The sequence below is a fragment of the Ambystoma mexicanum genome, chromosome 4p, assembly GCF_040938575.1.
Source record: "Ambystoma mexicanum isolate Mex_15411 chromosome 4p, UKY_AmexF1_1, whole genome shotgun sequence".
NCBI classification, from domain to species: domain Eukaryota; kingdom Metazoa; phylum Chordata; class Amphibia; order Caudata; family Ambystomatidae; genus Ambystoma; species Ambystoma mexicanum.
This window is the reverse complement of record NC_090927.1, coordinates 904,355,820-904,371,533: the sequence shown is the minus strand read 5'-3', so window position 1 is coordinate 904,371,533 and position 15,714 is coordinate 904,355,820. Positions and strand designations below refer to the sequence as shown.

The 15,714-nt window shown below is 51.8% G+C and overlaps 1 protein-coding gene across 3 annotated transcripts in view; it reads right to left on the bottom strand.

Annotated features, from left to right (window-relative positions):
* Window positions 1-15,714, bottom strand: part of MDN1 (midasin AAA ATPase 1) — a 2,688,524-nt gene that overhangs the window by 1,408,705 nt on the left and 1,264,105 nt on the right. For all 3 annotated transcript variants that reach the window (XM_069606482.1, XM_069606484.1, XM_069606483.1), the window contains exon 45: window positions 4,003-4,119. In XM_069606482.1, coding sequence (XP_069462583.1) covers window positions 4,003-4,119 — 117 coding nt within the window. The remainder of the gene's footprint in view (window positions 1-4,002; window positions 4,120-15,714) is intronic.

Here is a 15,714-nt window from a genome sequence, read left to right as displayed (position 1 = left end):
AATCCCGGTTTAAATAATTGCAATACGATTGTCTTTTTGTAAATAAATGTTATTGTACAGTGTACCTGTAAACCTAACCCCTACCTTCACCATCATGGGTGGCGAACAAGCTGGGTGTCATCTTTGAATTCTCTCTATTTACCTCACATATGTGTATGTATATATTTTTCTCATGTTTCATCTCATGTAAATGTAAATGCTGCGCACTGTTAACGGAGGGGAGGCTTGCGTATTGCAAATAATAAAACAAACAATAAATCTCACTTTTAACTCAACTCCTGTGGTACTTTATACTTTCCCTGACCTTCCGCCAAAAATTAAATGTCTCAATTTGGGCTGCAAAGCTTGCAGACAACGGGGACAAAATTGGGGCACTTAGAACGCGCCAGCCAAGCGGGCCGTGGCATTTGGGAGAGAAGCCAGTTCGCATTTGTACATTGAGGCGCACTACATAGACGGATTCTAAACTTCAAGTTCTCACAGATGCCTATACTACGTGATGTTGCAAATAAAGAATGCGAAGGACAGCGCCCAGATGAGGCCCACAAGTCGCACTGAAGTATAAAGGTCTAATGTTTTTTGACTTTGAGACAAGGACCATGCCGAAAGAACTACATTTGAAGGGAGTGTGCAATAACGTAAGACGATAAGGCAGAAAATTCAGAAACTAGACCGGGTTTCATTTTAGTTCAGTATACGAAAAATCGTTGTCAAGAGCACGGTCCGTTTTACAGACTGCATTACGAAGAAACACAATGGAAATTTCAAATATAATGTAAGTCAATCTTTACACGCTTTTATACCGGAATGAAGATTTAATGAATGGATGCATGAATAAATGAATGAATGAATGAAGAGCTAGGAAAAGCAAGTAAAACGTGTTCGTAGTGGGAACATGGGCATGCAGGTCCACTGGTCTCACCAATCTTAGTTCTTGGCCCAGCCACTTTTCCCTGCACTGCCTACCTGCACTACGGGACTGTCTCTGTATCATTCACCCCCTTCTCCCGGCATTTACCCTGCACTTGCCACCAGTTGGCCCTATTTAATTTGTATGCAACTAACCATGTACAGCCCTTCCCCATGCGCGATCGGAAAGACACCTGGCCTAGTAGGATCGTTGTCTGTCTGCCCTTGTTCCCCACCTGCCTCGTCACGCCTAGAAACACTTGAGTATAGGCGCCTTACAAATGCCATATCATATCATTCCTCACGCATGTAGACTGTCGTTTATCATTGTGTGTTGGCCTCGATTTATTTAGTTACTTTTCGCATTGATTTTAGGCAACATACTCCGTTGAACTATCCTTGCAAGCAAATAGTTTCTGATCGGCTGTAATAAATAAAATTAGTAATATTAATGAAGATCGGCTGGCGAGACTAATTATAATTTTTTTGTTTTCATAACAGGTATTTGCTCCCCTTCTGCTACTGCCATCGGTTTGAGACACCAGCAGATGGCTTTTACAGTAGACACCTGCAGCTTTGGGTCAACTGGAGCACACTGACAATTTTATGAGACGATCGCCAAAGGCCCACATGCCCTTACGCTGTACAAGTGGCTAGAAGCAACATATCAACCTTTATGATGGACTAGTGCCTAGTTGATGGAGCAGCCTTGCGGTTCATCGTGCTTCGAAAGTGCTTCTTTTAACGAAAAGCAACACCCTGTGTACCATGGCGGATACAGATAAAATAAATGGCTTTCGGAGTTCATATGGCAATTGCTGAATATTCTCTAAACATTTAATGTAAAATAAATGTACTTTACCAAATGTACTGTGTTGCTGTTTGATTATAAAGTAAAGTTTCATATTCCGAATTGTGGCGCGCTGTGTTGTGAGATGGTCTGTGTTGGTTTCCGGGTTCTGTGTGGAGTTGCGTAGAAGACGACTGGGCGCGTTTGCCTACGCAGCACAGTAACGTCACAGAGAGAGGCAGGGAATATGAATGTTTTGATAATGTCAGGCTCAGGGGCGGGGGAATTGATTTAGTGCCGCAAAAGCAGGTCAGCCAGGGCGATGGGGGAAAAGATAGGATTATCAGAAAATGGCGGCTCCCTGGTGCTTGTTTTCGCGTGCGTTTAATGGACGAAAACTCGGGTACGGTCCATAGGAAAGTTTTCAAAAATCGAGCCGCTTAGGCTTAAAAAAACATGGCCGACCCTTAGGGACAATAAAAATGTTTTACTAGCCCATGCCTTTAAGGAGGGCTTCTGTGCAGAAACCTGCGAAAAGATGGCGAACAAAGGGACCAAACCTAGTTTGGCGTGCCGAGTAAAACACAAAAAAGACTAACAAAAAGAAATGGCGAATAAACCCAGCCGGAGCTGAAATAGAATATATTTGGTCAAGCGGGTTTATGTTCGAGGCTAATAAAATAGTCTAAAACAATACCATGGTTATTTAAGATAACCGCGGAATGAAAATTAGGGTAGTTACCACTGCCACCAGCCAAGTCTTGATGAAAAGGGAGCGAAACAGTGCTCCAAGAGAAACTGACAAAAAGGGGTAAGAATGAACCCTTTCCAATACTGCATGTAAAATGGGGTGTACTGGGTCTGTGGTTTAAAGAGACTACATAAAGTTAATGGCAACTTTACATGTTTCTGGGAAGACAGTAGTCAGTCCCAGAAAAATGGAGTCAGTGGGAAGTCTGAAAGACAACCCTGTGTCACTGCACTGAAGGTGCTGTGTAACACATACAAAAATGATGCTCATGGAGTAGGTGAGGCTCCAGAGCCCAAGATCACAAAAATGGTACAAACGCACACAGCAAAACACATGTAAGAGTGAGAAAAAGGCTCACATTCTTACCAGGTGAAAAAAATAAACCCTAGAAATCCAGTGAAGCTGCTGAGGGACTCATTAGGTAAGGGAAATCAGCCATTTATGAGAATTCTCCCCAACACCAACCAACCTTTTTCCTTAGTTTACATGGTTTTGCCAACTAAATACAATTACTGTATATCTTTATCTTAACGCGAGTGAGCGGTCGTACCGATAATACGGGAGAACTAAGTGTCAAACTCTAACAAGTGTACCGCAAGCAACTACCATGCAAGCAGTGGCCTTTGAAAACTATTTATATGTATTCCTAAGTTTGTTGGTTAATTGAACTTCGTATATTTCTGACTTCCTTGTGTAAATAGAGTAAGTGATATATTTTAATATAACATTATCTTTGTAGGTGTTTCTACTGTACTAACTACATTCAGTGTACTTACCTACAGCTCACATCTTTCTCATATGATAAGACTGACTGCTCTGCCACTCTACCAAGGTTCCTTGAGAAGTGCAAGCTTATACTAAGAGTTGGGGACCTGTATGGCAAAGGATAGATTTATGAAGTCTTACATCAAGTGGACTTTAGGAAAACTCCCCCAAGACCGGGTAATGCACAGAGGAATGGTGAAGAACTTTTTAAAAAGCCAGGGAAGCACGTAAGCACCAAAATAGATGGCCGCGCAAGCTGCCAGGTCTGTTCCCGTCCAAGCGGAAAAAGGGACCGAGGTGAGGCAACGGAGGGAGGGGTTACTAGGTGTGTTCATCTCCAGGGAGGCGCCCCTTTGCGCTATAGAAAATTAAAGGGTAAGCTCTTTTTTATGCTTCCAAAAGGTTCTGCTAGAGTCCACATTTGGGGAAGACACCCACAAGGATGGAGAAAAGGGGACGGGACGAATGAGTAAAGGGATGCACTGGATAAGCAGCGCCACAGAGCATGTAGAAAATACAAACATCATGGGGAGTAGTCTACTTAATAGATGCTACCCATGATGTGATGTACAGAGTCAAGGATGTCAGCGACAGAGCGCAACTTCACTGATCCCCAATCTACCCCCATGGCACCTGAAAAAATTAACAAAGTCAGACTGATAGATGGATATTTCTAAGTTGAGGAATCTGTGGGAGGAAACAAAACTATTAGAACTATGCAACCAAGTCTGCACCTTACTCAATGTAGAACTTAAGTAAATAATTAACAAAAAGAAAAAAACATTACCTGAAGCTTGAATGAGGGGTTATGGTAACGGAGGAACCATCGATCACTCCTCGCTCACTTATGGTCAGAACACCCCCAGGCTCCAACAAAGCATTCAACCGGTCCAAAACTGAAGCACTGCAATACAACAAAACCATTAATGTTTAGCAAATCGCTATCCAATGTTTACTTCATTCAAACTCAGGCTATTCATTCATTTACAGAAGCTCAAACTGTTCAAGTCAGAGGTTCAAATTCATCCAATAGACCTAAATGTTTGTGCCAACAGGAAAGCAAATTTAATTTCTTTTAACACATTTTCTTTTAGTCAAAGCATTTACAACTAACTATACATTTATCCATATCAGCACAAAACTAAGCCCATTTGTACAGCTCCGACTGCGAGTTGAAATTCCTTCAGGGAACTGTCAATGGAATATTCACTTTCACAGTGCTTAGAAACAAGAACATTTGCTTGAATGAAGAACGATACTAAAACATGTTTAATTGCAGTGTTTTGCACATATTCCGTATGCATGTATGGCCAACAACTTATCTGTCCTTTGAAATTGTTAGTTACTCACCGCTGTAACTAACAAACTCTTAGACGTTAGTCCTTTTTGCTCTATACTGCATGGGTGTCCCCTTCTTAGGGACGGGAGACAGAACCCTTTTCACCAGAAAAAAACGTCTTCCTCTTTAAATTTAGAGGGGCGCGGCCCTGGGAGCATGTGCTGCCCTGACTCTGCCCTCCGGCACCACACCTCAGTCCCCATAGAAGTGTCAACAATAAATTAACATTGCCTAATGACACCAGTTTTATTGGGGGAGGATGGTGGGACGTATGGAGGAAAGGGGACCAAGAGTATGATAGTCACTATGGTGAGTAACTATTAATTACTCTTACGTCCCGTCCCCTTTCCTCCATACTGCATGGGCGATTACAACTGAATGTGGCCCCAGGGTGGAGAGAACACCCTCCTTAAGCAAACCAGTTTCTAAGAACCACCTGTCCGATAGCCACGTCTGATCTAGAGCCAGCATCCAAACAGTAGTGCTTGCAGAAAGCTTGCAAGGCCACCCTGCTTATGACTTGCCAGGGGATATGCCGTTGGAATGCGATGGCCGTTGCCTTGGTTCTGACTGCATGGGTGTGCATGTTGGCCGGCAGTGGCTTATCCTGTCCCACGTAAGCTTCTTTGATGGCCGACACCATCCAACGGGCAATGGAGGCCTTGCAGGACTGATACCCCAGTCTTGATCCGCCGAAGGTGACAAACAGTGCATCCGACTTGCGAAAGCCCTTGGTCCTGTCCAAGTAGAATTTCAGGGCACACCTGACATCGAGGCAGTGCAGAACTCTGTGCCTCATCTTTAGGCTCAGGAAAAATCATAGGCAGCACTATTTCTTCTTTCAGATGGAATGCAGAAGGCACCTTAGATGGGAATGCTGGGTGTGTCCGCAGGACTACTTTATGGTTGTGAAACGTATTATAGGGCTCTGAGGCGACCAGTGCCTGGATTTCGCTGACTCTGCGAGCCGAGGTGAGGCCGACTAGCAAGTCCATCTTAATGGTGAAAAGCTGGCTGTCCGCCGACATTGGTTCAAATGGTTTGTGCTCCAGGGCACCCAAAACTATGTTGAGGTCCCACACTGGGTTTGGCCTCTTGATGGGCGGGTATAGCCTGGCAAGTCCTGTCAAATGCTTCTTGACAATCGGGTTGGAAGAGAACACCTCTTCCTCCGAGTTTCTGTAGACCCCAATGGCTGCCAAGTGCGGCAAGGTGAGTGGGCGAGGTGCGCCGAGAAGGAGAGCACGTCGTCCAATGTACATGCAAGGGGGTTGATATCTTTAGAGTCTGCCCAGTTGCAGAACCTGGTCCACTTGCTCTTATACTGGGCCCTGACAGCTTTGCTCCTAGAGCCATGTATGATCTCTAGATCAGCCTGGGACAGGGGGAGGTGCCCTAGCGTGGCCTACTCAGGAACCACACTGTGAGGGCTAGTTTCTGTGGTGCGGGGTGGATGACCCTGTCCCCTGCTGCGCCAGTAGATGTGCTGGGCCAGTCAGAAGGCGAATGGGTGGTCTTACGAGAGGCTGAGCAGCTCCGAGAACCAAAGCCTGGCTGGCCACCATGGAGTTATTAGAATGACGCGAAGGAGCCGAGACTCCTTGATCTTGCATATCACTGTGTATCAGCGGTGTGGGCTGGAAGGCGTATACCGACATTCTGTTCCACTTAATCTGAACTGCGTCGCCCAGGGAGCTGGGGCCGCGTCCCTGCCAAGAAGCGTACTGTTGGCACTTTGTTGTCCCAGGAGGCAAAGAGGTCCGTCTGGGGGTGTCCCCATCTGCTGAAGATCTCCTGCAGTACGAGGCCATTCAGTTGCAACTCGTAATTGTGTACTCCCAGTATGCCGAGCCTGTACGCCTCCAGGTTGGATTCCCCCGGAAGGTGGACGTCCGTGAGGTAGACGTTTTTCTCCAGGGCACAGTTGAGGGGACCTGGTACCTCCCAGCTTGTGGACATAGAATATGCCGGTTGAGTTGTCTGTCTGAATGAAAACTACCTTGCCCTTGATAATCGGAAGGAAGTCTCTGAGAGCCAGCCAGATGGCCTTCAGTTCTAGCCAATTGATGTGGTACTCCTGCTCCTGCCGGGTCAAGGTGCCATGGACGCAGTGATTATACAGGGTGGCCCCACCATCCCCCGAGAGAAGAGTCTGTAGTGATGGTGAACTGTGGGGCAGGTTGCCGAAATGGCTTGTCCGTCCGCAGGTTGCAGTCCCTGGACCACCATGTGAGGTCCAGGTGAAGAGAAGGAGTAACATTGATCATCTCCAACTGAGAGCCCTGCTCCTGGTTCCAGGATGCTGTAAAGCGCAGCTGTATCCTCCTCACCCTGAATCTCGTGTGGGGAACGGCCAATAGGACCGCTGCCAAGAGACCCAGTAGGTGTTGGTACCACCAGGCCTATGTCACTTCTCTGCTGAGGAAGTACACCGTAGCCCTCTTAATAGCCATGATCTTGTCCTCCGAAGGAAAAACTCTCTCGGGGCATGTGTCCCAGATGAGCCCCAAGAAGGTCAGACTACATGCTGCAGCTGCAAATTCTAGAGATTGAGCGAAAAACCCAGATCGTGCAGTGTGTTCATAAGAGCGTGGGAAATGCGGTGCACCGCTTATGGAGATGAAGCCCTGACGAGTCAGTCATCAAGGTACGGGTAGACGTGGTGGCCCGGAGGGCTGCCGCTGCATTCATCAGCCTGGTAAAGACCATGGGGGCCGAGTTGAAGCCGATGGGAAGCACATTGTATTGGAAACGGTAGCCCATGCTCATGAACCGTAGAAGAGAACGATGAGGCTGACAGATCGGGACATGCAAGTGCACGTTCTTCAGATGATTGAGGGAGCACATTCAGTCTCCCTTGCACAATGTCTCCGCTATTAAAGCTGGCAAAACCATCTTGAATTTTTGTAGAAGTAGGGAGAGGTTGAGGGTGGATAGGTCCAGCATAACTATCCGGCCCGCCCGGTTCTTTGTCTGAATGGTGAAAATCCTGGAGTAGAAGCCCAAGGCTCACTGGGAGCCAGGGACTTCCTCTACTACCTGGCTCTCAACGAGCGACCGGAACCCCACCAAAAGAGTTGCTGTCCCAATCGGTGGGAGTGGAGGGGAGGCGAGGCTGGGATGCGTAGGCGGTACCCCGTGGATTCTACGGAGAGGATCCAGGGGTCCACGAAATTCTGGTGCGAGAAATGTGCATGGAGAGCAAGCCTGCCCACCGCCCCCCCCCCCATTGGAGACATGTGGACCCGAAGGGGCGTGCCATGCCTTCTTTCCCTCTGAGGCTGCTGCAGAGGGGGACTGGAAAAAGCCTTACTCCCCTCCCCCACTCTCGGTTGCTTGCAGCGATGTTGGGTCGGCGAACTGTCCGTCTGCCTGGACCTCCACTCTTGGAAGCTGTGGAACCCTCCGTATGTACGTCCCTTGTCCAAGCCCTGCTGTGACTGGGTGTATGTGTTGGGCGTGGTCTTTGTAAAGATGGATAAAGACTTTGGCGTTTGAGAGCCGTTTTTCTTTTTATCCAGCTCCTCGTCCGTGGTGTAGGGAAAGAGGTCACCCCCTCGAACGGAAGATCTAAGATGCGTTCCTGGGTATCTGGGTTGAAATTAGTAGCACAGAGCCAGGGCATTCTTTTCATGTCCGTAGCAATGCAGATGGCCCGGCCAGGGGTATCAATGTGGGCCACGGAGGATTCCTTGATGTCTTGTGCCACCATCTTGGCCTCTGCCAGTCCCGCCTTGAACCGTGATTGGCTCTGGCCAGAAGCTCTGGGTGGATATCCGCAATTTCTCGCCAAAGACTCTGGTTAACGGCTGCCAGCATGGCATCTGTGTTGGCTTGACAAAGATTCAGCGACACATTGATTTAAAGCTTCTTCCTGTACACCTCCAAGATCATCATCTTGCCTAGGAACGCCGCAGATGAGGAGGCCGAGTATGACAGGCTTGGAGTAGAGTGATGCTGCAGCAATCATCGAGGAGTGTGGCTGAGGATGGGCGGATAGCAAGAGTGTATCCACCTCCATCTGCCTGTAGTTGCGTCCAGGTGTCAATTTACTGGCTGGACCGAGTGGGACTTGAGCCAACCCTTTTTGGCCAATGCAACAACGTCCTTCTGCATCGGGATCCCCGTTCTAGCTGTGGGACGTAGCGTGAGGACTTCAGCGAGGACCCCCTCTGCGGGTTGCTAGAGCTCGGTTTGAGAAAGGCCCAGGTACTCTGCCAGCCCTGCAAGACGTTTGTGGAAGGCCTTGGCTGATGACGGTGTGTTGGGGTCCTCTTCCTCGTCTGTGTCCACCTGGGGGTCCAGTTGGTCTGGCACCGGTGGAGGGGTGCTGGGAGCCGACAGCTGAGCTGTGATGACCGGAGCCTGGTACGGAACCACCTGGACTATTGCTTGGGGGGCCGGAGCGGGCAGCAGTGGCTGCATTGGTGTTAGGGAGAATTCTCTGTTAAGGCTAATTACCTTAAGCTCATAAAACACATTACATAGTCAAAGGACATTCTCAAATCATGCCTAAGAGTGGGAGAAAAAGAGTCTCACTCTTAGCAGGAGAACAAATTAACCCCCAAAAATCCAGCAAAGCTGCTGAGGGACTCATTAGATTTGGGAAGGAACAAGTTACTTACCTGTAACTGTTGTTCTCCCGCATGGGTCTGGCATGGATTCAAATGCTCATGAATATTCGCCGTCGTCAGGCTGGGAATCCTCGGTAAAGAAAAAATCAGTATCACCTTCGTTTCTGATCTGTCTTTCGTATTAGTAACCAATCACTGACCTCTGCGTCATACTGACCACAGCCAATGACTGCCCTCTACCTAAGCCCCGCCTCTGGCAGCCATCTTCAGATTTGGTAGCACGTGAAGTGGCAGTATGACCAAGTGAAGAGCCGCAGAGGGGTAGGCGGGAGGGTTCGCATGTGAATCCATGCCAGACCCATGCCGGAGAACAACAGTTACAGGTAAGTAACTTGTTCCTTCTCCAGCATGGGGTCTGGCATGGATTCACATGCTCATGAATAAAGAATACATAGCAGTACACACATGCACAACCACGGGAGGTGGTAAAGGCTCAACATTAAGCATTACATCAAACTCAACATTAAGCAATTCTTACCTCCTCACCAGGCTCACCTTAGGCGAACAGGTTGCGCAGCACTGCTTGGCCGACTCTGGACTCCTCCCTGGAATCCCGATCGACACATTAGAATTTCATGAAGGTGTGCGTCGACCTCCACGTAGCAGCCCTGCAGATGTCCAGCAGGGGCACACCAGATAGGAACGCCGTGGTAGCTGCGATCGCTCTGGTGGAATGGGCTCTCGGACGGCCAGGCAGCGGTCGGTTTGCCAACCGATGACAGTACATGATACAGCCGGAGAGCCATCTGGAAATGGAATTCTTCGAGAGAGCCTTCCCCTGATTGACGGGTCCAAAGTTCACAAAGAGTTGTGACGTCTTCCGAAAGCACTTCGTGCGGTCCAGGTAGAACTTCAGCGCTCTAGCCACATCCAGCGAGTGCAAAGTCCTCTCAGCCGGTAACGAAGGCGACGGGAAGAAAACAGGCAACACCAAGGGTTCGTTGAGGTGGAATGCCGACGGCACCTTGGGCATGAAGGAGGGGTGCGTCCTGAGCACTACCCTTGTGTCGTGAAAAGTCAAGTACGGGGCCTTGCAGGAAAGGGCCTGGATCTCTCCCACCCGTCGTGCGGAGGTGATGGCCACAAGAAACGCTGTTTTCCATGACAAGAACTTCAACGGAGCCGAGTGCAGAGGCTCGAACGGAGGTCCCATGAGCTTGACCAGCACCACTTTGAGCTCCCACGCCGGGGCCGGAGCCTTCACCGGCGGGAACGATCTGAACAGTCCCTTCATGAACTCTTTCACCAGGCGATGAGACCACAAAGACGTCCGCCCCTTGGTTCTGGTGTATCGGGAGATCGCAGCAAGATGAATCTTGATGGACGCGTGCGCCAGTCCAGCTTTGGCCAGCGTCAGTAGGTACGGCAGTACTTGGGGAGCCGTAATCCGTAGAGGGTTAATCTTCTGTGCGTGGCACCAGACAGAGAACCTCTTCCATTTGTGTCTGTAGCATTTAAGAGTTGAGGACGCCCTGGCAAGAACCTCTCTGCAGTCGGCCGGTATGTCGTATCCTCCAAACTCTAACGCTGCAGGAGGCAGGCCTGTAAGTTCAGCGACTTCGGGTCGTGATGGAGGATGGCGCCTCCTTCTCTGGGGAGAAGATCCGCGTCCACTGGCAGCTTGATTGACGGGGACGCTGACAAGTCCAGAAGGTCCGGGAACCATATCTGCCTCGGCCACGCAGGTGCGACGAGTATCATCCTGCACCGTGACCTCTTGAGCTGGATGATGAGCCGGATCAGCAATGGCAATGGAGGGAACGCGTATAGAAACAGGCCCTCCCAGGGGAACGAGAAAGCATCGCCCATGCTCCTCGGCTGGGGAAACCTGCTGGCGAACCTCCGGCACTTGGAGTTCGTCGCCGTCGCGAACAGATCGATCTGGGGTGTGCCCCACCGTCGGAAGAGGCGGTCCACCAGATCCTGTCATAGTTCCCACTCGTGGCACGAGCGCAGCTACCTGCTGAGTGAGTCAGCGATGGTGTTTTTTATCCCTGCCAGATGATACGGCACCAGAAACATCCCTTGGGCGACGGCCCAATGCGACAGAGCCTGCGCCTCCCTGGACAGGGCTGGGGACCTGGTTCCGCCCTGTTTCCTGATGTAGAACATGGTGGTGGTGTTGTCGGTGAAGATCCTCACCACCTTGCCCTTGAAAGACGGAAGAAAGGACCTGAGGGCCCAAAACACTGCACAGAGCTCCAGGACGTTGATATGGAGGGACTTCTCCGTCGGGAGCCAAAGGCCTCTCGCGTGCATATTTTCAGTGTGCGCTCCCCACCCTTCCAGGGAGGCATCCGTGGTCACTGTCTCCTGGTGGCCGGGGGTCAGGAAGCCCATGCCCGCCGCCAGATGCGCGCGGGTGCCCCACCACCAGATCGCTCGTCGGAAACTCTCGTCGAGTGTGATCCTCTCCTCGAAGCTGCCCGTCTGGATCCAGCGTGCGTCCAGGAACTCCTGCAATGGGAGCATCCGGAGCCTGCACAGGCGGATGAGGTAAATGCAAGAAGACATCATTCTGAAGAGGGACTTGATGGACCTCACTCTGGCCGCGTCCGCAACCAGCATCCGCTGCACCTTGCCCAAGATGGCCCTCGTCCTTTCCTCCGATGGAGGCCAGAAGCGACACTGTGTTGAGCTTCGCTCACAGAAACAGTGCGTCTTGCGCGGGCACCAGGTGGGACTTGGCGTAGTTTATGGAGAATCCCAGGTCCGTGAGTAGTTGGACGGTTCTTGCCGTGTGCTCCACGACAAGCTCCTTTGTCTTCGCTCGGATGAGCCAGTCGTCCAGGTAGGGGTAGACGTGGATCCCCTCTTGGCGCAGCTGCGCCGCCACCGGAGCAAGGCACTTGGTGAATACCCTGGGTGCCGACCTCAGTCCGAAGGGAAGGGCTCTGAACTGGTAGTGACGCCCTTGGACCACGAACCTGAGAAACTTTCGGTGTCCCTTTAGGATGGGAATATAGAAGTAGGCATCCTCCAAATCCAACAACGACATGAATTCGCCCTCCTCCAGCCGACCCAGAACGTGTTGGAGGGTGACCATCCGGAACTTCTGTGCCTTGATGAATTTGTTCAGTCGTAGGTCCAGGATGGGACGCCATCCTCCCGTCTTCTTCTTCACGAGGAAGTATCTTGAGTAAACTCCGGAGCCCCGAAGCCTCTTTGGGACGAGCTCGATGGCGCCCTTCTTGAGCATCGCCTTTACCTCCAAGAGAAGTTGAGGGACGTGATGTTCTTTCCTGGCCACAGGGGGGACGCGCGGGCACCTCTTTAGAAACTCGAGCACGTGACCCTGAGCTAGGGCGTCCAGCACCCAACGGTCGGTGGAGATGGACTCCCACACGCTGACTAAGCTCGCCAGCCGGCCTCCCACCGGGGTGCTTCGGTGGGGGCCCAACCCCACGGCCGGTTCAGTCCTGCTTCGACGAGGCTTTGCCGCCTTGTCCTCCTTGGCGACGACGACCGGGTCCACCTGACTTGCCTCGTTCCCTGTAAGCTTCCTGCGACGACAAACGGGCCGCTTGACGGTAGGTGGAAAATCCACCGCCGGATCCTTTGGAGGCACCCTGTTTGCCTCTGCTGCTCCGAAAGGGCGGCCGCCGTTGCTGGAGAACCCCAAGAGCCCGGGCCGTCTCCGTGTCTGCGTTGATGGCTTGAAGGGAATCGTCCACTGTTTTCCCAAACAGGTTGTTTCCGTCGAACGGCATGTCCAAGACTCTGGTCTGCACGTCCTGACGGAAGTCCGTAGCCTTGAGCCATCCACGCCGCCTAAGGCACACGCCGTTGCCCAACTGGCGAAATCCAGTGTCAGCGATGTCCGTCGCAATCGTGATGGCGTGGTCCGACGCCACCTCTCCTTCCTGCAAGATCTCTAGGGCTTCAGCCCTCTTGTCGTCCGGTAGGAAGTCCAGAAGGGGGCCCAGTTTGAACCACAACTCCCTGTCGTAGCGGGCTACGATAGCCAAGGCGTTGGCCGCCTTAATCGTCGTCGCTGCAGACGAGATGACTCTGCGTCCCATCGTATCTAATTTCTTTCCCTCGCCGTCCGGCGGAGAGGTCGATATAGAGGCCGCGCCCCCCCCCCCCCGCTTTCTTCCTGGCCGCCGCGGAGATGACCGAGTCCGGGGTCGGCTGTGCCCGAAGGCACAAGGGGGCCGCGTCCGGGACCCGGTACTTCTTCTCGTACCGATCCCTTCTAGCCGGCGTCGTGGATGGGTTCTTAAGGAGGGCGAGGCCCTCATCCCAAATATCGTCCAGTAGAGGTACAGAGAGGACTTTCTTCCTCTTGGCCTCGCGCCGTTGATAAAGGAAACCTTCCTTCTTCTCGTCCGGGCAGAGCTGGAAAAGCTCGGATGCCCTGGCGATCATGGAGTGAAACGATCCAATCTCGTCGGGCGGGGAAGCCCGGGTGGGAGGTGACGACGGCAGATCCTCGTCGTAAACCTCGTCGTCCGTACCAGTCACGGCCGTGTCAGTCCCCGTATCATCCCCACGAGTCGTGGACGGGGAGGAGGGCTGAACATGGCGCGATGGCTGAAAAGGAGGAGGATGAATCCTTCTTCTCTTAGGGGGAGGGCTCCCAGAAGGGCCTGGCTCCGTGTCCCTCGTCGGGAGCGGTTCCTCCGCTGGTGGTAACGGCAGTCTCATCCTTATCTCCGAGCATAAGGACTGTATAGCCAACAAAATGGCTGCCGAGTTGTCTTGCGGCACTGGTTGAGGGGAGTCCGACGGGCGGTCAGGGGCCCCGTCAGCACCCTCGACGTTATCGTCGTCGTCTCCTACGTCGGGGTCCCTCCCGACGGGCTGGTCTTCTTCCACGCCAACGCCGATCAGCTCTTCCTCAGAGGTCAAGGCCGAATCCACGACGACCTCCTGCCCCCCCCTTTTTCTTCTCCGTCGGAGGTTTCACGGGTGTCCTGTCGATGGGCATAAAAGAAGACTTCCTCGGCAGTGGCAGGGAGACTGAGCCCTGAGGTCGCCACCACTGGTGTAGCCTCCACAAGCTGTGCCAGGGCCGCCGCGACTGTCTCGATAGAGGCCTTGGCCGGATGGATTAAGGCTTTCACCACCCTAGGTGCGCTCACCGCCTTCTCCTTGGGGGGAGGATCACTGCCCCGCTCCCCCTCCGATGGGGCCTTCGAGCTCGACCGGGGTCTCTCCAGAAGCTTCGCCGGGTGCTCGGCCTTCCTCTTACCCGAACCAGAGCGTTGGCTCGTGGTTGATGGTGCCGGGGAGGGTGCGCCCTGCCTGGCGCCCGTAGAGCCCGACCGTTCGGTGCTCCCGGTGCCAGCGGACTCGCGGTGCTTGGCCTTGTGTTGGACCCCCGTCGCCGGGGCGTCCTCAAAGGTCTTAGAAGACCACTCGGACTTCTTCTTCTTCTCGCCTGACGGGCTCTTCCCTTCCAGCCAGTTGGCGAGACGTTGATGGCGGTCCTTCATGGTCCGCTCGGACATATTGCCGCAAAACTCACAGTCCTTCTCCACGTGCGTGTTGTCCTCATGTAGGCAGTAAAGACAAAGGGAGTGTTCGTCCTCAAAGACATTCTGAAGCTGGCATCCAGGGCAGACCCTGAACAGCTTTCCGTGCGTCGAGCTTCCCTTCTCCTGGGCCATGTCCGAGATGGGCCTGAGAAACTTCTGGAGTCCTCCAAAAGCGTGGCTCGACGAAATCTTCACCCTTGAGGGGCGTAGACGAATCCGACACGGGTCCCCGTAGATCGGATGAAGGAACGGTGGAGCTCGAGGCTCTTTTGACCGAAAAATAGAAGTTTTTTGAGAAAAAACGTGAAAAAATAGCACTAACGCTGGAGAGCAATAGCACGAGGATCCCAACACATGAACTTGCAGTAAAAATCTGAAGATGGCTGCAAGAGGCGGGGCTTAGGTAGAGGGCAGTCATTGGCTGTGGTCAGTATGACGCAGAGGTCAGTGATTGGTTACTAATACGAAAGACAGATCACAAACGAAGCGGATACTGATTTTTTCTTTACCGAGGATTCCCAGCCTGACGACGGGGAATATTCATGAGCATGTAAATCCATGCCAGACCCCATGCTGGAGAAATTAGCCTGTACAGAGAATTCTCCCTAACAGTCGGGTAGGTTTGATCATCTCCAAATAATGCAGGACCAGTGGACATGCATTGAATACATCTAAGAAAACGTGTAACTGATAACATGATTGTAACGCTCACCTGATTCCCGTAGAGGCGCCGGTCTTGACTGGGCGTATACCGTATTTCAAAGGTGATGTGTAACACACGGCTGGCTCTTTGGGCTGGATCTCTGTGCACTGTATGTTTGACTCGAAGGGTAAGATGTCTGCAGATAGAAAATATGGGATTAATGAACTGGGTTATTGAATGTCTCTCTCTTCTTCCCTTGCTCTTCTCCTGTATAACCCCGAAGGTTAACGCTCTCACCTTAGGTAAGTGAACGCCGTGCTCTCCATCTGCCTCGGGGCAGGGTGCTGTAACCAGTTTCTTCACTGGATAAGGGGAGCAGGCCTCTTGACTTCAGAGGACT